Below are 22,424 nucleotides of genomic sequence, written 5' to 3'. Positions count from 1 at the left end.
CTGCCATGTTCCCCAGCTCCTGCTCGATCCAGTTGAGGGATAAACTCAATGGTGATTCTTGAGCAGATACAGGCAATTAAAATTTTCAGGAGCATAACTGTTGTTTATTACAGGCACACAACCCAGCACAAGAGGAGGTCTCAGCAAAGCCTCTAGCAGGCTGGCCTAACACAAATAACAAGGTGTCCAAATGGTGAGCAGTGACGAGTGGTGTTCCTCAGGGGTCGTTCCTAGGACCGGCACTATTCAACGACTTTTTTGGTGACATGGATATTGGGATTGAGCACACGTTTGCCAGTGACACCAAGATGTGTGGAGCAGTTGACACGCTGGAGGGAAGGAATGCCATCCAGAGGGACCTAGACAGGCTTGAGAAGTGGGCCCATGTGAACCTCATGAAGTTCACCAACGCCAGGTACAAGGTCCTGCATGTGCGTTGGGGCAATCCCATGCACAAATAAAGGCTGGGCAGAGAACGGCTTGAGAGCAGCCCTGAGGACAAGGACTTGGGGTGCTGGTGGATGAGAAGCTCAACGTGAGCCAGCAGTGTGTGCCTGTAGGCCAGACGGCTAACTGCGTCCCGGGCGGCATCAAAAGAAGCATGGCCAGCAGGTCAGGGGAGGTGATTCTGCCCCTCTACTCCACTCTGGTGAGACCTCACCTGGAGTACTGCATCCAGCTCTGGAGTCCTCAGCACAAGAAGGAATTGGATCTGTTGGAACGGGTCCAGCGGAGGTCCACGAAGATGATCAGAGGGCTGGAGCACCTCTGCTATGAAGACAGGCTGAGAGTTGGGGTTGTTCAGCCTGGAGAAGAGAAGGCTCTGGTGCGACCTTATAGCAGCCTTCCAGTACCTAAAGGGGGCCTACAGGAAAGATGGGGAGGGACTCTTTAGCACTGAGTGTAGTGATAGGACAAGGCGTAGTGGTTTTAATTGGAAGAGGGTAGATTTAGATAAGATATTAGGAAGAAATTCTTTACTGTGAGGGTGGTGAGACACTGGCACAGGTTGCCCAGAGCAGCTGTGGATGCCCCATCCCTGGAGGTGTTCAAGGCCAGGCTGGATGGGGCTTTGAGCAGCCTGGTCTAGTGGGAGGTGTCCCTGCCCATGGCAGGGGGTTGGAACTGGATGATCTTTAAGGTCCCTTCCAACCCAAACCATTCTGTGATTCTGTGACTTCAAAGGGGATCTTTGAGAGAGACCATTTCCTTGCTCTTAGCAATGACCCTCATGCCCTGGGGAGGGAACCCGGGAGCTGCCGCCTTCCCTTGTTTTTCAAGAAGCCAAAAAAGGGAGATCCCGGCCCGTTCTGTGCCCCTACGAACAAACACCTCCACTCGCCGGCTGGCTGCCTCCTTCCCTCACCCTCTTCTCGGTCCCCAGGCGATGAGGAGCCCCCGGGCTCCGGTCAGGCTCACGCTGCGGAAGGGGAGGCGGGGATGTGCCGAGGGGAGACCGGGAACGATCCCCTTCCCCTCCCTCAGGCGGCCGGACATCCCCCGCGTCCCTCATCCCGGTGAGGGGAAGGAGAACCGCATAGTGCCCCTCTCCCTGGCTGCCGGGACCGCGGGCTGAGGAAAAGGGAGCCCGAGGACGTTCTGCCCTCGCCGCTCCTTTTCCCGCAGCCGGCGGAGCCGGCCCCCTCCCGCCGCCCCGCCTCAGCCCGCCCTCCCCGCGCGGCACGCCGGGCCAACATGGCCGCTTCCCGCCTGGCCTGGCACCCGCCGCTTGGCTGACAGACAGCCGGCCGCCCTGGGGGGCCGCCCTGCCGCCCGGCATGGAGGAGAGCTCCAGCTGCGAGAGCCTGGGCGCCGGGCGGGCGGCGGCGGCGGCGCGGCCGCCCAGCGGCGACTCCCTCTCCAGGTAACGGCCGCCGCGCCATCCCTCCCCCCTCACCACCCGCCCGCGGGGGGCCGGGGCCGGGCCGCCGCTGCCGCACCGCCGCGGGGCTCGGCGGCTTGAGGGGCCCCTCGTCAGCCAAGAGCCATGGCGGGGCGTGGGGGGAGAGGAAGAGGGCGAGGAGGGGCCGGCAGGGAGAAGGAAGCCGAGGGGATGGAGCTGGTGCCATTTTCTCCCTCGGTGGGCAGCAGGCTCTAGCGTCTCCCCGCCGCCGGGTCCAGCCCGCCCGGGTGTCCCCATGTCCCTGCAGGTTGTCCCGGTGCTTGGGGTGGCTTCGGGGTGACGGTGCAGGCGTGGGCACTGCTCGACTGCGGCCAAGCCGGTTTCTTTTACAGGCGTTTAGTCAGAGCAGGAGGTGCCACCCCCAGCAGCCTTTCGATAAAAGCTGTCTGAACAGCCACAGCTGCGCTGCCTGCCTGGGGTGCCTGCGGTGACTGAGTTGAGGAAGGCAATGGGACAGGTGAGCTTCCGCTGGAAGGGCAGGGTAGGGCACCAGCGTTGTTACCTGCCTTCTGCTGCTCCCACGCTAGGCCTTACCCTGTGCTTTTTCACCAACAGATTTCCTGGGCTGTGCTGAGCATTTGCGGTTGTTGTCCTCACAGCTTTTTCTGAGAGCTTGGCTTTGTGGTCTGAATGACTTCTAACGCCGTGTGGGTAATTTCCAAGGTCTTTAAGGCACAGAAGCTGAAAGGAGACTTTCCTGTTCCTCCCACCCTCCACAGCCTGTGGGTGAAGTTTGAATTTTGCCACTGGCAAGCGCATCTCGCTTGGGCCATGCGTTTGGCGCAGGAGAGTGTGGTAGGGTAGTAAGGGAAGATGATGGCTGAAGGACAGGGGTGGTGGCACAAGAGACTCTAGGTTTCGTGGTAGGGCCTGGAAGCAGGATGACCTGGTGACTGAAGGTTATTCTCTCCCATTCTGGCTGCCGTCACCATGGCCAGGTCTTAGGATCACAGGGTAACTCAGGCTGAAGGGATCTCAGCATCCCTCAGTCCAGCCTCCTGCTCACAGCAGGGACAGCTCTGATATCAGATCAGGCTGCTTGTGGCTTTTACCCAGTCTGATCTTGAAAACCTACAACAACGGAGACTGCACAACCTCTCTGGGCAGCCCATCTCCATCTTCTGGATATTTTCCACATAGCCACTGCGGCTGCTTTTCAGTCTCCTGAAGCAGTCTCTGCTCCAGGCTCCCACAGCCTCTCCTCGCAGCAGGTGCTCCAGATCCACCATCCTGGTGGTGCTTCCCTGAACTTCCTCCGTCGATGTCTTTCCTGCACTGAGGGGCTAAAACCTGGATGCAATATTCCAGAAGCACTCTAATGAGTGCTGAGTAGAGGGGGATCCTTCCCTGGATCTCCTGTCTCTCACTCTAGTCGTATAGCCCAGGGTGCTGGTGGCCCCTTTGCTGCCAGCATCTCTGTTTTATCCCCAGCAGGACCCACAGGGCCTTTCCTGCAGAGCTGCTCCCCAGACAGGCGGTGCCCGGTTTGCGCTTGGGCTTCTTCCTTCTTGAGTCCTTCATGACTCCTTGTCCTCATTTCACCCTCCTCCATCAAATTGTTCTGTTCTCTGCTCTCTGTATCAGCTTCCTTGTGCAGTTTACCTGTACCCTGCCAAATGTCTATAGACCTCTTTCCCGCTTACCTAACTGACCCAATATACACTTCTGTTTCCCTCTGCATCAACTTGGGCAACTTGGACCCATCTGGAGGTCAGTCACTGTAAGAAACGCAGGCCTGTGGACACAAAAGAGAACTTAACTCAGAAGAGCCACTGGCTACAAGGAAAGTCCTGTTCAGCCTCTCAGCAGCATGCCCTGCACAGATGGAACTGTTGGAAAATTGAGATGATAAATCTGTTTCTGTTGAGCATGCACAAGGCTGTGTCCTCCAAGCCCTGAAAAGGCCCAGACTTGAGCAGATTTCTTGGGATATAAAAACACTTATCCAAAAGCTTTCAGAATTTCGAGTCTCTGCTCTAGCATCTAGAACTTGTAGAAGAAAGTCAGCCAATTTTTTTGAGGTATTCCAAACAAAATATATTTTTCTTTAGCCAGGTGTTGGAAATAGATAAATGTTTTTCATCTGCAGTTATTAATAAAAAAACCCTCATCTTGAGTTGGTATATGCTGTGAAACTTTTTAGTTAAATTGTAAGAAAGTAAAATAAGGTTCTTATAATGAGAGATGCCTGATAACCTTCAGAATGTTTATTACCAACTTCCCCTGCAAATCTAACGATAGTTATGCACAAACAAATAATTTTCCTATGAATCAGACTGCAGATCCATTTTCAGTTTTGGGGTTTTTTTAAAGATTTTTTTCTCATTAAAGCTGTACTGCAGTTTGATTTTATGCATCAGAACAATCCCTCTGAAGCTAATGGGACTATTTGTATGCATTGAAACACACTTATTTTCATCTCTGTGATTGTGGTCTAATAGCTAGACCAACTTTGGATCATTAACCTATGACTACAGAGACGTGACACATTTTCACTAAGTGATTTTGTTTAAAAAGAAAAAGTTAGCTTTGGGGATGATGTGAGGAGCACAATGAATCACAAGGGTGCTGTCATCAGTTTTTATAATCTGTTTTATTTAAAAGGAACAACAACAAAAAAATGAGTAGAAGGCCACTCATCCCAGATTCACAGTTACCTAGCAATGTGAAGCCTTGCTGAGTTGTAGTTGACTGAATAGTTTTATACAAGATTTAGAAGACTCGGAAAGATGCTAGTATCAAATATATACAGTAATGCATTATTTGCATTCTTTTGGTTCCAGCTTGGAAGTTAAGTGAGTTTCATATTTCTAGAGATACTTAAGAACTAACACCTCAAGAAGGCATGCTTGATAAGAGTTCCCTTATACATAAAGTTGCTCACATGAATAAGGGCCTTAAAGAACATATATATGTTTACTTGTCTTTTAGTAATACACATGAGATATGTCAATAATGGCATTTGACAGTGACAGTTGCTTTCATATTTTAATAGACCCTAGTAAAGTGCTGTACCTGTGGTCCCTGAGTAAGATATGGGAATAACTAAACAAGTGTTATCTACTTTTCTGTCCCAACTAGAAAAATATTTGAAAATGCTTTACGAGACTCACCATATAGCTGTTTGTACACGGTAAAAAAATCCCCAGCTCTCTGTGGAAATACTGAGTTAGTTTCAAATGAGCAGGTCACAGCTAATTAACTCAGCTGCCCTCATAGTTGTGCTGAAACAGCTATTCTGCTTTTCAAGTCTAAGCCGTCTCACCCAGTGCTAGTTTTGGGTGGCACAGCACTGGGTTCTGCAGCTCTGTGTGGTTTCCAAAGGTCAGTATTTAGGATGGACTTTCCCCTTGCATCCTGTTCTCGTGGAAGACTGGTGACCATGAGCCAGCTAATAAAGAGCCGCGGTGGTATTTAACTAGCAGCTTGCAAGGAGCGCTTTTGTGTCTGCAGTGTCAGGCCGGGAGCAACCTGCGAGACAGAAAAAGGACTAAGGTAAAACACTGATTCTAATGTTTGATGAGCTACAGTACAGTTACGTCCAGAAGAGCAAGCTTTACTCAGTGTTATGGACTGCTTTTATATCTATAAAATGGCCTGGGGATCCTGGGTGAGTGAGTGATAAACACACTTCAGCTGTGCTAGTTAATTAGAGTTCTTCAAAGACCGCTCTTAAAATGAATTTGTAGGTAAAGTTGTGGGTGGTTTTGTTTGTTTTTTTTTTTTTAAATTTGAAGTTGCATGTGGACCCTCCGACTTTTGGAATTCAAAGTAATAGCCAGCAAAATTCTACCATAATCTTTCCTTTTATGAAAGGAAAGCCAGATAGAGCCATATATGACTTTAGGAGAACACATGACTTCTGGAAAAAGGTGATGTCTGACTTCAGCTATTTACTTTTCATTAAAGGCGATGGGGCATTTTGTTCATGCAGTCTGTGTGATTATGTGCTGTAGTTTCGGAATGAACATATATCTCTTTGTATTCCTCTGAAATGTTACCTGAAAAAAGCGTATTACAGTCCAGTCTGAACAACAGTCCAATAAGGTATCTAAGAGGCTTTCTGTTAGATCCGCTGAAGGTAAATTTGTATTGCCTGTGCAAAAGCGTGGAGGAGATTGTACTGTAAAGAAACTGCTGTAGGAGATGTCAGCGATATTTCAATCTCAGTATAAAATGAGAGAAAGAGATAAGGCAGCGGGCAGATGTTTCCTGCCAGCATGACTGTAGCAATGTTTGATGTTACCACTTTCTGGTTGCTTGTTACCACCTCTCTGCTGGTGGTTATCATCCACAGAGGTCTGCAGATGCAGTGGATCCTCTGCACGGCACTTTTACTGAAGCATATGAGAATAATCATGCTCCTTGTCTTTATGTTTGCAGGGATAACTCTGAAAACATAAACTCTGTGTAAATCAGTGCAGCAAGGTCTGTTGAAGCAATAGCTCCATGAGGTATGAACTCCCCCCTTCGTCTCAAATAAGGTCCTGTCAATACCTGGTCTGATTTAAGGCTACGTTGAAGGAATTCTTTCCCCACGGGCGAGCGCAGTGCTGGGAAGAGTTGGGTCTGTAAGCTGTTGGCTGAGGAGGGCTCGCTAGCACCACATTGCTACCAGATGTGTGAGATTTGCTGATTGAGTTGTTTTGTGATGAGTCATTGAAGTTAGAGTTTGAAAGGGAAGATTTTAGCCAGTTCTGGTGTTCGGTGAAATGTGAGTAGCTGTCATTTTCCTCATGGGCTTTGAGAGCACTTCTTGCATTTGATTTCTTATATGTGTGAAGCAGGATTTCTCAAGAGTTGTTACCATTAAAGACAAGTACGTTGCTGGCTGAGTGTTGATAATGAACTGTTTTTTGCATCTGAGAAACTTAACACTGTGCCTAGAACCAATTTGCAATTCCAGACGGGCTCATTATCATTAATTTTAATATGTGAGTGATAATTTATAACACTTATTTGCAACTGAAGTCCATTCTGAGATAGATAGTGGGTTTTTTTGTGTACTGTGTATTGTGAAGATAAAGAGCAGTTTTGCCTGCATATACTTTTACAAAGTGAGGAGGATCTCTTATTAGAGTCTGAGGATTTGGGGCAGAAAATAATGAAAATAACGAAAATAACATTCAGTCAAAAAGGCTTTAGAGCTTTTAATTTATGCAGTTCACTTGTGAAGAGAAACTGTTACCTTTGAAGAACTTGGGACTTGTTTTTAGTAGCAGTCTTTGGCATGCAGGTTTTGGCTCCTGCATTCAGCAGAAACCATTCCTACTTCTCTTGGAGAGTGAGACCTTCAGTTTTAGAAGTTTACCTCTATCAGGCACACAGAGATCTCTTTGTCCAGATTCTGGCTATACAATAAAAGTGTATATGTTTTCTTTTTAAAGTATATTTTTCATTTGAGAATATAAAATACAATTGACCCCTGTTTCTTGTATTGTAATTGATGTTATATTGCTGTTTAAAGGCCTCACAGGAATTTGGGGTGCCATGGTGCTAGTTGCTACACAGATACAGATGATGGTTTCTGTGTTGAAGAGCCAGGGACCAACTATTTAAATGTGCCAAAGCCAGGACTGTATTTTTACTAATGTCTGGCTGGTAATTTTACTAAGCTCTTGGATGTGCAGTCAAGTGCTGAGACTCCTTGCTGAGAGATTGGGCGAAGAGCGAGAAAGTCTAAGGATGAGATGAAAAACTGCTGTGGAGAGATGAGGCAAGGTCTGACAGCTGCTGAGGGGTAAAGCTAGGCTCAGAACACGACTCTCTTGGGTCCCATCAAGCACTGCCTTTTCTGAAGAGAGATGGTAATGTTATGTTGACTAACAGTCTGTTTGCTAGACAGTTTTGAGTCGTACACGGAGTGCCTTAACTCAGGCTGTTTACAACAGAGATGCAATTACAGAACCTGAATTTTAAGATTGAGGATGACCTGACAGTGTCAAATTACACAATTCCTATCTGATATGTGGTTGTACTCCTGCTGTGACTTCAGTTATAGGTTATCACCTGTCTTGAACATGTTTTGTTGTCTATTTCTGATATTTTATCGTCTCCCTTCCTTTGCTAATTCTTTCATAGCTCATGTACAAAGGCAAGAGCTGCTTTTGGAAAGGTCATAACACCTCTTGAACGGCTCAGCAGAATCGATAGTCTGCAGCTTCTTTTTCCTGAATCTTTTCCCGATGACCTGCTTTACTGTTATTGGTTTTTCAGTGCCGAGGGTATCAGGTAGTGTAAAAAGAGACCCAATCCATACACCGAAGGGCTTAGATTACCGGAAAGCTTCGTTGAGGATAAAACCAGCAAACATACATTAGAAATGCATTGGAAACCTTCCAGAGGTCACTATACAAGGTGTAGTTGTAAAACGGGACATGAAAAAAGTGGTCTTGTTATTTGTCCATGGGAAGCCCATTCCACCATGAAGAGGAGGGTGACAGGAAGGTAATGAAGTGCTTGGTTTGTAGAGGTGTTTGGGATAACTCAGAGAAGTGAGACTACAGAAGAGACACTGTCACAGTAATTACCCCATCTTCATTTTTAACTAAAAAACATCTGGCTGCTTTATAGCCCCAGTAGCTGGGAGCTAATTGAAGAAAAAATCAGTGAAAGACAACAACAAAGAATCGGTGGAACTTTTCGAGTATTTGTTTTTCCTTTTTCTACCAGCTGTAGTTTCTTTTGCCAGACAATGTTCTCACTCAGTAATTTTCCAGTGATTTCAAGGTAGCTCTTTTCCTTGCTTCTCTCTTGCCTCTCTGCTCCATGAATTCTTTTCCATTGCTTTCTAAACCCTGATATATTTGATGAAGGCAAAGTCTTAGCAGTTTTCTAGTTCATAACCTCTTCAAGGTGATGTTCTAGTGATTTTGTTAGCTCTGCACAAATGCTCCCACTTTACAGATCGGGCCTTTCTGTAGTCTTCTGGCCATGGCTCCAGAATCATTAACGTTAGATCACCCAATGGTTCAAATTTGATCTGGGTCAGGTGTGGGTACGTGATCATATTTCTGCTGAACTAGTTAGAAAAACACGAGTTTATGGGGCTTTTTTCTTTGTTCTGGGAAGATGGGCAACACCTGTTCAGAATAAAACAACATTTTTATCTGGATTTATTTACTGTGATGTAATGAGAGTACGTGCTTGTACAAAGTACTACACACAAAATCTTGTTCGTGGACAAAAAGGCAGCACATCTTTATATAGCAAAGAATTTATTGTTAGTGTAACTGAAATTTTGAAAGTCTAATCATTAATACCTGAGATACAGTTATTACAAAAAAAGAAAGAAGAATAATGCAGTTAAAACTGTCATACATATAAATTTTAGTTTCTACCCCTCTTCCTGGTCTTATGCTCACCCCTCCCCTATTCTGGGTCCCAGAGGTTTTATTCTTCCAGGTTGCTGGTTTTATTCTGGTGGTGACGGGTGTTAAAGCAAGTTGTCAGCATCTGGAGTCCTTTACTGGGAGAAGTATGAGGTTCACGTTGACGGTTTCTTCTTTCCTTACTGTAGGATCCACCTGGGATCATTTTAGTATGTTCGGTAAAACAACTTTACACCTATCTCTGTCTTCATTGGTCTGCAATTCCACATTCCATCTGTTTTTTGCTATATATGGTTGCTTTTTATGGGTATTAGATACTATTTCTTTGTTACCCCTAAAACCAGTTTTGTCCAGCTCCAGGTTTGCATTTCTTTAACTGAACATTGGTGAGTTGTTTATAGCCGCGGTCTCCAGTGCCAAGCCTGTGCCCCATCTCTTCTCATCCTGTGCCTGTACTCCTCTATGCTATGTCTTTTATCTCCACTTCTCCAGGCCTCTGCTATCATACCAGGCTGTTGTATTTCTCTATACAATTAGTTAGTGGTAAATATCTCATAACTGCTTGTTGCTGCGATTTGTGCAAAACCTTGGTTGTACCTTATACAAACAAAAATAAAACAAAGTAGATATAGACACCTGGCCAATTACAGAAATTACAGTCACAACTAAACCAGGTAAAATAAAGCTGCAGGCAGGCCAAAAAAAAGTTCAGACAAACCTCGGTCCTGAGGCCTTGAAAATTCACTATAAAGCTTATGAAGAGCAATGGCAGTACTGAATGACAGTACTAAAGTTTAACCCAACTATATTTTTCTGAACAAAATTTAACTGGTGCAGTGACTATACATCTGATCAGTGCTTGGTGTTTTGTGAACAAAGCGTTTGGTGTTTGGGGTTTTTTTTGTGTTTTCCCCCCTCCCCCCAGCATAAAAAGCACTAATGTCTGAGTTACTGAGCTCCTGAACCACAACCTTGTTCATACCTCCTGCCTTTAGTGAAGGTAAAACATTTGTGCTATTTTTATTGTTCTGTTAATAAATGCTATTGTTGACTTCTGTGATAGCACTGCTATAGGACAGTAGTCTTCTCAAAGATGGCACAGACAAGTAGTAGGACTAGCCTCGTCATCTATTTCAGCTATATCTTCCCATGAATGAGCTGGAGCCTGTGAACAAGTTGGTTACATATGGAAGATTACAGAGGCTGTCTGGCTGCTGTGGAGAGCAGATGCTGAAGGTAGGGGCACGTCACTGAAACCTGTAGTCCCACAGGTAAGCTGCTAAAGGATGACTGTCAAAATCAGTCATCAGAGTGGAGGTTAGTTTAACCAGCAGATGGGATACCTTTAACAAGTCAAAACTGATCAGCATCTCGTTTGTAAGTAGAAGACCTCTGATACGGAAATGAAAAATGTGGGATCTTCTGCTTGCATTTTACCCACGTTGGCTGTCAGAAGGATGTTCTTGAAAATTCAGGCTGTGGCCTCCAGTCTAAGAATGGACGTCCCACTTCACCGAAAATGAGACCCCACATCTCATGAGAGTGCTTCCCAAGCCTTTTTCCTCAAAGGCGAAGAAGCATGCTACCAATATGGGCATTAAACACCATGATGTGAGTAGAAGAATGTGGTGGGACTGTTTGTGGATGTGCCCTTGACTTGTGCCAGCAGAGCAGTCTTGGTCCTTCCCTTGTTACCATCTGCTGGGCTACAGCTTCTGCTGATCACTGCTGCCTCCAGCAACACGGAGGGACATTTTTCATCTTTATTTGCTAAAACATATTCTGACTCTATATTTCATCTGCTGCTTCCCCTTTCTGCTTCCACCTTGCATAAAGAAAAACACAGGCACCCTGGATGAGATTTGTCACATCTCACTGGACTGATGCAGACCTCTGCTGCTTTCTGGGTTTCTTTTTGTAGATGATGGGGAAGAGTGAGTCATCTCTGGTTTTCCCCAGTGACTGTAAGGAGAGCCTACAGTGAGTAATTCAGATGTGATCACCTACGCAGCACTCCCTCCCAGTCATTGCAGTAGGGGCAAAAAGCATGTTGAGTTTGGGTTGTTCTCCACTCCAAAAAAAGGAAGGATGTATTTCCTAACTAATGTTATTGCTCTTGTTTTGCATATTAACTAAATCTTGGCAACTGAGAGGAAAGCAGAGATTTGTAATCCGGTTTCTTAAGCCTGTTTCTTCATGTACATGTCTAGTTTGTCCACTGATAGTTTTTGTAACATTTGGACAACTTTAACCGTGTTTGACAGAGGAGTGAAAGTAATAACTTTTGTTATGTTATGTATATATGTTTTGTTATGTATATTGTTAAAGTTTTGCTTTTAAACAAAAATGGAGATGGGAAGGGAAGGGAGGCCATGTCAGTTTTTCCATTGCAAAGAGGCGTATTCCTTTTTCAACATAAGGGAATACCTAGATGAGAAAGATGTCACGAGTATGTGCGGATTCTCTTTCGCGAGGCTTTTTTAAAGTTGAAGAAATATTCTAGGTCTCTTGTTTTTGCATTTCCTTCTTTCCTGGGATTTCTCTGGTGGCTGCAAAAGGCTTTGTTCAGTTGAAAACAGAAAGCAAATACAAACTTCTCTACCACAAGACACTCATCTTCTGGAAGCCAGGGCAGGATCTAGTTCAGATTGCCGTATCTCCGTGTGAATTAGGTATCTAAAACTTCCCTACTCTCAGCAGAGTCAATACAATCCACAGGTAATTCAACTGAACAAGGGTAATGTTCCACCCTGGGAGAGCTGAATTGTTGTCCAGACTCCATTGCCTCGGTTTCTGTTGACTAAATGGGAGCATAAATACCAATGGTATCTACCATCGGGAGCTGAGCCATCCAGACCTCATTGATCCTACTCCTCTTTGAAGTACTTTTTTTCCGCATACCCTGATTTCTTCTTGAGGAAGCAGAAGCAGCAAGAATAAGTGACCTTAGAAGATTAACCTTCATTTTGGATGCATGAGAACTGATGTACAGAAAGTCTTCAGATGAGCTTGCAAACTTTGTGTGCCTTATTTTCTTGCAAGGTGGAAGAATTTGGAAGATCTTTGTTTTCAATGTGTACCCTACTGGGCAGTGCGGTGAATGAGCATGCCCTTTGGCCAGTCTGGGACATATAGAAGTCAATGGCTGCTGAGCACTTTGGAAACTGGGCTTTTTATTTAGGTACTAAATGGGAATAAGTTCGTGGGGAAACTTGGTCCCAGGTATGAGTGTTGAAGATGAGGACTTTGATGGACCACAGTCTTCAGAGATGCTGGAGTCTCTGGAAGTTGTGACAAGGTACAGGTGCTAAATGTTTCTGAAAACATCCTGTATTGTCTTAGCTTAAATTTCTGGAAATAAAGCCCCCAAATTATTGAATGCTTGGCTTACGTTAGCCTTGAGACTCTGCTAGGGACCAGTTTGGTGCAGGGGTTGGGCTGCTGACCGAATATATTTGTTCCCAGTCCTTTTTTGAGCCAAGTCTGGCAGAGCATGCAGCTGCGTAGATACTGTCTGTGAAAGCTAATCAAGGTGTTACACCACATCAGTTTTGCTCCTTCTTTCGATTATTCCCAGTATGGAACAACTAATGTCATTGATGAGTAAATTGCTGGTATTTTTAATTCCTGTGGGTGTTTGGTTTATTGGGGCGAGGGTGTTGTGTGGTGTGTGTTTGAAAGAAAAGCAGAACATTTAACAATACATGTTACGTTCTGACTAAGGTGTTTTTTAAATAGGGAAATAGGTAGGAATTGAAAGAAAAATTGAGACAGTACATGAACTGTGGGAAGTATACATTTGGTTAAACTATACATAATTGTGTCTTAGCACGTAACTAGAAACTAAGGCACTGCCAGAACACAAATAGTAAAAGCGAAGTTATATCTGTCTTTTTATCCAGTTCTCCTTTCTGTCCTGAGGTGAGTACTTACTAATGTAGATATTATTTCTAATTTTTTCTGTGATAAATTTAATAGTGTTTGTTTTTGTTTTTTAAATTCGCAAGCAACAAAAGATTTGATATCCTGTGTTGGTTTCTATTTTTTCTGTTTCACCTTGCTCTCAGACTCTGGAGTTATTGCAAATTATCATGGGACTGTCTGAATTTGCATCAAAATCCTGATAATTTTTTACTTGTATGTTTTTCTCTGGCTTAATATATTTTAAAGGAAGGGGTGAAAGTTTATATGGTAAATATAAATGCTGGTAAAAGGCAAGAGTGATTTTGAACTGTGTGTAGGATTTCCATAGTGAGTTTTGTGTGTGTTCACAGCACCTGTGGAAAGAGTTGTTGCCAGCCCTTTCTCCTGTGGGGTGCGGTGATAAATCTGAGGTTGCTGTGATGTAGGAGGTAGGAGCACCACCCAGGTCTCTTACTTCTCTGACACAAAATGTCCTGAGCCTTGGAATCAGCTTCTTACACAGGTAGGGTTTAAAGACATGGGTAGTCTTGTAGCACCAGGAATCACTTGGATTTGTGTTCTTGAATTGCCTTTTTGCTAGAGGTGGTCATGCTGCACGAAGAGCCCCTTGGCTGTGGTCTGCCCAGGCTGCTGCCTGGGTGGTTTTGGGGAGAAAGCCGCAAGTCAGGACACGTGCTGATTCATCATGGCCCTGAGAGATCACTTGCCAGATGTCTAGTCAGTCAGTGATCTCCCTAATGGCTTTCTCTCTGTCGCCGTGCAGCACTTCTTCAGCCATCTGAAGCCTGAGGTTCTGGAATTTCTCTCCCTCAGCCATGGTTTTTTGACCTAGAAATACTATTTTCTTGAGGGGCTCTTCTTCACTTTTAGTTTGGTCTTGCCTGCTGCAGCATCTTATAGTTGAGAACAAAGCTGATGATGAATGATGATGAATGATCCCAAAAAGAATAGCAATAACCTAAGATGTAGGAAGGTGCAGAGATGAGCAGGTGGGAGCACTGTTCTAGCAGGCAACCTTGTTTGTGTTGAGGATAAGCAGGGTTGCGTTTTCAACCCCTGTTCACCTTCTAGCCTTAATTAGTTTTCAGCGCTAAGGGTCTGTCCCAGTGGTTGGAAACGCCAAAGCTTGGGAACACAGATCCAGAGATGCGCATTATCTCCGGGAAGTCTGTCAAACCTCTCTCCCGTGCACTAGGGCAGAGCCAGAACAACTGGGCTGCCTTTGCATCGTGTCTCACCTGGAGCAGGTGGGGCGCTCACTATCTGAATTACTAATGCTGCAAGCAAAGGCGCCTGTGCTAGTGATGGGTTTTGCAAGCTAAACATTTCCATTAGGAACTGGAATCATAGAATGGTTTGGGTTGGAAGGGACCTTAAAGATCATTTGGTTCCAACCCCCTTGCCATGGGCAGGGACACCTCCCACTAGACCAGGCTGCTCAAAGTCTCATCCAGCCTGGCCTTGAACACTTCCAGGGATGGGGCATCCACAACCTCCGTGGGCAACCTGTTCCAGTGTCTCACCACCCTCACAGGAAAGAATTTCTTTCTAATATCTAAAGCTACCCTCTTCCAATTAAAACCATTACCCCTCGTCCTACACTCCCCGCTAAAGAGTCCCTCCCTATCTTTCCTGTAGGCCCCCTTTAGGTACTGGAAGGGGCTGTAAGGTTTCCCTGGAGCCTTCTCTTCTCCAGGCTGAACAACCCCAACTCTCAGCCTGTCTTCATAGCAGAGGTGCTCCAGCCCTCTGATCATCTTTGTGGACCTCCTCTGGACCTGTTCCAACAGATCCAATTCCTTCTTGTGCTGAGGACTCCAGAGCTGGATGCAGTACTCCAGGTGGGGTCTCACCAGAGTGGAGTAGAGGGGCAGAATCACCTCCCCTGACCTGCTGGCCATGCTTCTTTTGATGCAGCCCAGGACACAGTTGGCTTTCTGGGCTGCAAGCGTGCATTTGCCAGCTCATGTTGAGCTTCTTGTCCACCAGCACCCCCCAAGTCCTTGTCCTCAGGGCTGCTCTCAACCCATTCTCCGCCCAACCTGTATTTGTGCCAGAAAAAAGTACTGGATTATCAGCCTGCTTTCGGGAGGTAGTAAGTAATTTTGGACTCTGTAGATATGAGATGAAATGTAGTTGGTGAAACAGAGGCAAAATGTCAGTTCCCAGCAGAAGTCTAGCAACTTCTTGAAAAAGTATTTTTTTTTTCTTCTGTTTTCTTCCTCGTAGCTGAGTACCATCCCATGCCAGCCTGGAGTTTGTTAGAAAACTAACTCCCCTTTTGTTCCTCTTGTGAATACATCATTTTGTAATTGTCTTCCACGTGCTGATCAGAGGATATTAGTTCAGGCTTCTGATAGCTCCTGTTCTTCCTGTTTTTTACCTTCTGGATTGTTTGACTCATGAAAGCATGATACTGTGGGCTGCTTGCTGTTATTAATTATGTGCTGCATATTGGTTTGTCTTTGGGTGTTGGCTTTCTATTCTCGGAATCTTGCAAATATTTTAAACAATCAGCCTATTGTTTAGCAAGTGCTCTATACACACTGTAGGCCTTTTGTGAATTTCTGGTTAAAAAAATAATAAAAGAATGACTAATGGAGCACGAACGGTGCTTGTGACACTGTGGTCCATTGTGTAACCATTAAGAGCAAAATTTGCATTCCTAGAAAAGCTTGTTCACGGTCAAAATATAGGACATTCTCTTCATGGCTCATGGGAAAACATGTACTATATATTCAGCTCAGGATGCTACTTAGGAGGATCAACTTTTAAAAAATGATATTTCTTCCCTTGGAACATTGAAGTCAGACTGAGACCCGGCTTTGCTTGGCAGCAGAAGTGAATCTTTTTCATTCAGGCAAGTGGCGTGGGGGGCTATTTTAGGTCTGTCACACACATGCACAATGATTTGTTTGCTGAAATGGCTGCTTTTTAAGATGTTGTTAAGCTCTGACATTGCCAGCCCTTTTGAATGGAGAGGGTACATTATTATATTGTATAACTGTCTGCCTCCCCCAAATGCCAGAGGAAGCCTGGCAGTTGGTGCTTTTCTTTCCTTCAAAAGCATATTTGTTTATGGCTTTTTTTTTTTCCCCTTTGAGATTGTTACAGGTCAAGCAGAGATTAAAGTGGAATCTTTAAATGTTTAGAAAAATTATGAGTTCCATGTACTTCTGAAATTAGCAATTGTCTGTCCTGTGTGTGCCTAAAAAGAAGGTACTGGGTGTTTGGAAGGGGTAAGGGTGCATCTCGTGTATGCTGTAAGTGGGTTTCCTTTGGTACTTCTTGTCTAACTAGAATAAGCCTGGTTTGATTTTCTGTTTTGCTGGAGATACTACTGCTTTGTCTATCCACGTAAGCTCTTTGGGAGAGGGGTTGCCTGTTGTTATGGGCATGCGCAGTGCTGAGCACTGTGGGATTCCTGTCCTGGGAGAGATGGTGTTAAGATGCTAAAACTTCATTTACAGCAGCAAGAGCCTGTGACAGCCCTGTGGCAGAGTGGAAGCCGGCACAGAGCACCCAGCTCCTGCTGCAAGGCTCCAGTTCGGACAGACACCAACCATGCTTTCAAGTGCTTGTCTGAAGAGGGGCATATGAGGGATCTCTGAGTACCCTTAGGTATATATATACACACCCTGATGAGGACTATGGGGACCAGTTAGCCTTAGCACAGATCCACAGAGAGCTGCTGGGAGAGCCTGATGTGGGCAGCAGCTGGATTTCCCAGGCCAGTTCAGCCAGTACTAGCTAGGACAAAGTCGCATTCATGGGGAACAAGCACTGGTTTGTCTGCTCTGATGTGACCCAGACCGTTTTTCAGTATTACTTTTTCCTTCTCTGAAAGAAACAGGAGTGTTGAAAGTATTTAGGAGGGAGAGTTGTCGGCTTGAATTTGTGAAGCAAGCGGGGAGTGCTCAATAACTCTGTGTCACATTTCTAAGAGAAGTGCCCAAGTTCTGCAGGTGCTCCTATTCATGGCCCTGCTGCAAATTCGAACCAATTGTATCCTGCTCTCTTGGCATCTGAAGCTTCCAAATTAAATTGTATTTGCCACTAGTCATCGTTAATTTGCAGTTTTCACCTTGATTAATTTTTAGGAATGTGCATAATGAGAAACTTTTACAAAAACAGGAAGAGAGGAAATGGAAATTTGCCCTCTGCAGTGTTTTTCTCATTTATGACCTTTGCGGCTGAAACTGTATCGCCCAGTGGTGCATTTTATCCCCTGTTTTCCACGTGAGTTCAGTGACTATTGAAACAAAACATTCGGTTTGATACAGAAGAAATGGTGTGAGCAGTTCATGCCAATTAGCGTCCAAGTAATTGGCACACCTCTGCAAGCAGTGAAGCAGCTACTTCTTCTACTGTCAGGGAAGGCATCTTCATAAAGAAGGTGCTGGAGAGCTGACTTTATCATCACTGACTGCATTTTGGTTGTGTTATTTATAGGAGCGAGCCAGGTTAGTATTTTAAGACATTAGTACAAAAAAAAAAATAGGTGTCCTCGAGCCCTGTGCATATGCTGTAAATAAAAATGGCCTGTTTTCGAGGGGTATGTTTCTCTCCTGTCCCATCAGCTTTTCACAGAGTTCTAGGTGTTAAACTCATATGCAGGTTCCCAGACATGGATTTAGGAGAGGAAGTTTAGGAATCGGAACTTGGTTGGTTTTTTTTCCCCCCTTTTTGTTGTAACTGGGGTAGTTTTGTTCTGGTTTGGTTTTTTTGTGTGGTGTTTTTTGTTTGTTTTTTTTTTTTTAAAAAAAACAGTATCTTATTCTGAAGCAAGACAAAGGTCTCTTCCACAGTTTTCAAAGTCTGAACAAGTGTCTTCAAAAATTAACAGTGGTTTCTCAGAGAGTTGCTGCCCATAGAATCATAGAGCGGTTGGGGTTGGAAGGGACCATCTTTCACTAGACCAGGTCGCTCGAAGCCCCATCCAGCCTGACCTGTGGATGCCTTGATGGGGCATCCACAGTTTCTCTGGGCAATCTGCTCCAGTGTCTCACCGCCCTCGTCGTACCCAGTCCCTTTCTGCATGGGATTGTTTTTTGTCTTTGGGAAGGTGTATACGTATATATTTTTGATGTTCTTGCTGAACAGAAAGAGGCACATCTCTAAGATGCTTGCTTGGAAATGACCATTCTCAGCAAGTACCAGCTGGGATGGTTTAGCTGGAGCATCCGTCATAGTGATGTCATGCCCTTTGCTTCGAGTTTTGCTGGAAACTGCTGTGAAGTTTTATGTGATACGTGGAATTGGTTGTCCTGACTTTCTTCTTGGATCTCATGGCCTAAGATGTGAGATTGTGTGATGTGGTTGCCCTTAGGTCTGATGTTCACAGAAAGCTCTTCACAGAGATATCCAAGGAGTTTTCCTTCCTATGGAGGGTTGGTATGGGGAAGTACTTTTCTGAGTACAAAGAATTTTATATTAAATTTCCTACAGTAGTGGTGGAGGGAGGAGAACTCAGTCCTGCATAAATTGTGCATTTGTCTGCATCAGGTTGAAGCTCCAGGGTTTCATGGTTTGATTCTGACTCTTCCTTTGCATCTCCACGCTTATATTCTACGTGACCTGAGTTCAGTGTGTCACGCTCAGGAGGTCAAATTGCCCTCGTCAGAAACTGGACTTGTGCTTTTGCCTTCCAGGGAAATCTGTTGCTTCTCTGCACTAAGAAAGCAATAATTTTATATTCAAACTCTTTCTGTAACAGTTGGCAAAACAAAGGACAACTACAAGTTTTTACTTATTTTCCCTGGCTTTCTTATGCACCATCTTTTTAAGATTGCAGGGGTCTGAGAGTAGCGATTGACTTGGATGGCTTTGGCAGATGCCATGTAATGACACTTTTTTGAAGTGGCTTAAGACTTTATCGCTTCTTTCCCCAAAAATATTTCCCCTGCACTTTCACAGTTTAACCGGATAAGTTTGAGTGTCTCAGACACTTCTGTTTGCAGCTTCTTTACATCTTTGTTGACAGTTTAAGCTAAGCGCACTGGCATACCTTCAATTCTGCTACGGATGCAGTAATACCTTTCAATTGCCTGAACAAGAATCACCGGAGGGCATCTGTCTGAATCTGAATTATCTTTGAAAACCATGGGATGTTGTGGGATAGTCCTAATAATAACAATGAACACTTCACCAGGGGTTGAGTCATTGCGCTTGGTTTCCATTGTAATTCTCTTATTAGTTGCATGTATGTGTTCCATATAGCCAAGGGGTTAATACTGTGTGCAGGTACTGTACAAGACCATTGTGCTGACAGCTCTCATTTGGACTCATTTATCATTCAAAATCTGGCCATAAGAAGTACGTTTAAATAATAAAAATAATCACTGAGGTGAAAGACATGTATCACTGTTAATTGCAACATAAACCTGTTTCCTGCTTCTGCTTGGGGAGGGAGGAAGGAGAGGAGAAATGGGGATGGCAGTATCCGGAGTAAGGTGCTTTCCCTGAAGGTGCTTATGAACTGTTGTAGGGGTCTCTTTTGGTACTTGACAGAGACATCCATCAGCAGGGAGGGTGCGGAGCTGCCTGGGCCTGAAGCAGGGGAAGAGAAATGCTCCAGGAGGTCCTTGGTCTTCACAGGTTCCTCACAGGAACATCTCACTTTCTTTCCTGTAGAAAGAGCTCAGTGTGTTTTGTGAACCTGAGTATATATTGTTTTTTAGAACCTTAATGAGGTTCAGAGACAATATCGTTATTTTTGCACGTTTATTAAGTTGTATTGAACCAGACCTTCAGCTAGCAGTGACTGGCACAGGTCCAGTGATTTTTAACCCATGCTGAAATCTGGCCATACCTACCTGTGTTCTCAGGTGTTTGTCACGTGCCCCCGAACCCAGCAGTTAGGTCTGACTGTCGTGCCCTTGCCATCACTCGGGTTTGCTCTGTGTTGTCTCACTGGTGGAACACAGGTGTTGGGTGTATGTCCCTGCGAGAACATAGCATCCTCGGTGGGTTCCTCAGCATTTTAGACTGACATTAGAAGTACCCTGTCACGCTGCCAGAAGTATTGTTTGTATGAGACAGCTTTAACTTTGTCTTGGCAAAATCTAGGATGATATGCAGAAGCTGTGACAGAAGCAGGAGTAAATGATTTGCCCGGGATGATGCAGAAGGGCTGGTGGCAAGGCATGGGGGGAGCTCTGGTCTCCTCGCTCTGAGTTTGTGTTGGCCCCAGGACGCTCTCCCCCTTTCCCCACCCAAAGGCATATGAAACTGCGTGGTTTGAGGATCTTTTCTTTTGCATTGGCAGCAGAGGAGAGCTCAAGACTGACTAAACCACTGAAGCTAATAAACTTCTCATGCGCATGCAGGGACATCAGGTTAATGAGTTTGCTAAGCAGTGGAGCTGGAGCCACTTAACTGCCTGACAATGATAAGAGAAGGGAGCTGCAAGCCAACGGCGTTTCAGTTGTCTGCTCCTTCGTTCCATCTCAGCTCCCTATAAATGATGGATGAGGAGAACCGAGGCAGTGAGCCAAACATATGCAACCTATGCAGACTGTGCAGAACTGCATACTCCAAGCGGTATTGTTCGATTGTTTGCCGTACGTGCAGGCAGCTCTTCCCAAAAGCTCGCCCTGCTGCCACTGGAGGGAGGCTTCACTGGTGGCTTCCACGGCAGCAGAGGGACGCTGGTGCAGGCAGCTTTTGAAAATCCACTTGTAAAATGTAAATGCTTTCCTTCATTAAAACCCACTTGAAGCCAAGCGTGATCAACAAACACAAAACACTTTCACAGCTCAGTCGTGTGGTGGATTATGGTTCTCTCTCTTCCCCCCCCCCCGCATAAAGCAATTTGCTCCTTAGCCTGCTGAAGTGAAATTAATTAGCGATTTCATAAAAATCTTTGGTCTACAATGATTAGATAATCGCTGCTTGTTTATTAGGTAGACACTTGGAATGTACAAGGGCAGACAAGTTGTGTAAGCAGAAAAACTGGTGACATTTTGATCCTTTTGTTAGCAGTCTCCCTCCATGGGAGCTGTTAAGAGCAGGTTAGACAGACAGGTCTCAGGAGTTGTTTGGGTGTAGCTTGTCCTGGCTTGGGAGCAGAGAGACTAGCGCATTCCATTAAACCTTTGCAGCCTTTGCAGCTCCCTTTTCTGTGGCTAAAGGATGTGAAATTCTTGATGCAAATGCTGCTGCTAATAGGTTACTGTGCTCAGTGATTTATTGATGGTGGTGGCCGCTGGGTGAGGAAGCTGGCCTGCCTGGTGCACATGGGCCAGGTTAGCTGCTGGTTTGCCTCTTGCTTAGTTATTTACACCCATGCTAAATGACTTGTAAACTCAGCAGAGTTGCTGAATTTCAAAGTTGCATTTCAAAATGCATTTAAATACACAAAATTCTGGGCCCTGAAAGGGGAGGGAGCTAGAAGGCATGGCTTCTGGAGGCTTACTCTGAGCCTCTGGCTCCCCCGGCTGGAGCCGATGCTAGAGAAGGCATGGTGGGGACCCAGGGACAGGAGTCAAGAGTTGTCACCTGGTGACAAAGGCATCTACAGTATCTTATGGCTTGCTGTACAGTAAACTGCTGCTGATTTGTGAAACGATTAAATTAAGTGTGATTTTTAATTTTTCTCCTCTCCCCTCCCCTTTTAAAAATCAAATTAATTAAACAAACATGAGGGTGAATGCTTGGAAGACGAAGGCTGACCATGCAGAAACCAGACTGAAAGGAGTTTCAAGGGAACACATCCAGGGGTCTGAGCTCGTTTAAGTAAAGTAATGTAAAAATGTGGTTTAGTGCTAAGCCTAATTTAGCATGCCTGCAGGCTGCTGTGCGCAGAAGTGCTCTCAGCCTTCCTCATCATCTCCAGATACAGATTCCCTTTCTCTCCGTGCCCTGCATCTGATGATTTATATGGCCATGTAATGAATCCAATCAGCCCTATTATCCAACAGAAGACTCTCTTCATGTTTATTAATAGTTTATCGTGCTGGCAGATCAGCAAATTGAACCGTGCATCCCATGATGCTCATCCAGCGCAATGGAGATGGCAGTGGTGTGCAGACCAGGTTGAGAGGAGGACAAAGAGAGGGCAACGTGAGCAGCCCGTTCAGCAGCAGCGTACACTTAATTTTGTCGTAATGTGAAACCGTACACAAATTCAGTGTGTGTGTGAGACCCTTTGATCCATAAGAACGGGAGGCTTTGCAGGTTCAGTTCTTATTATTATAGTGTAAGTTTATGTTCTGCCGGGGATGGAGACTCTGGGGCTGCCACAGTGTGAGCAGCGTCGTGTGCAC

General features: G+C 45.2%; 1 protein-coding gene across 5 annotated transcripts in view; it reads left to right on the top strand.

Annotated features, from left to right (window-relative positions):
* Nucleotides 1-1,677: 1,677 nt before the first annotated feature.
* The window catches only part of MTMR2 (myotubularin related protein 2), a 66,333-nt gene continuing 45,586 nt past the window's right edge, over nucleotides 1,678-22,424 (top strand). Inside the window, exons 1-2 of one of the 5 annotated variants that reach the window (XM_063329687.1) lie at nucleotides 5,383-5,398; nucleotides 6,287-6,357. In XM_063329687.1, coding sequence (XP_063185757.1) covers nucleotides 6,353-6,357 — 5 coding nt within the window. In that variant the 5' untranslated portion in view covers nucleotides 5,383-5,398; nucleotides 6,287-6,352. Of the gene's footprint in view, nucleotides 1,865-2,341; nucleotides 2,361-5,379; nucleotides 5,399-6,286; nucleotides 6,358-10,212; nucleotides 10,471-22,424 lie in introns of those variants that run through there. The other 4 variants (XM_063329678.1, XM_063329699.1, XM_063329708.1 and 1 more) reach the window with 4 other exon arrangements.

Source organism: Chroicocephalus ridibundus, chromosome 1 (genome assembly GCF_963924245.1).
Source record: "Chroicocephalus ridibundus chromosome 1, bChrRid1.1, whole genome shotgun sequence".
In the NCBI taxonomy this organism is placed as follows: Eukaryota; Metazoa; Chordata; class Aves; order Charadriiformes; family Laridae; genus Chroicocephalus; species Chroicocephalus ridibundus.
The sequence above is the reverse complement of the archived record's forward strand: the minus strand, read 5'-3'. Positions and strand labels throughout refer to the sequence as shown.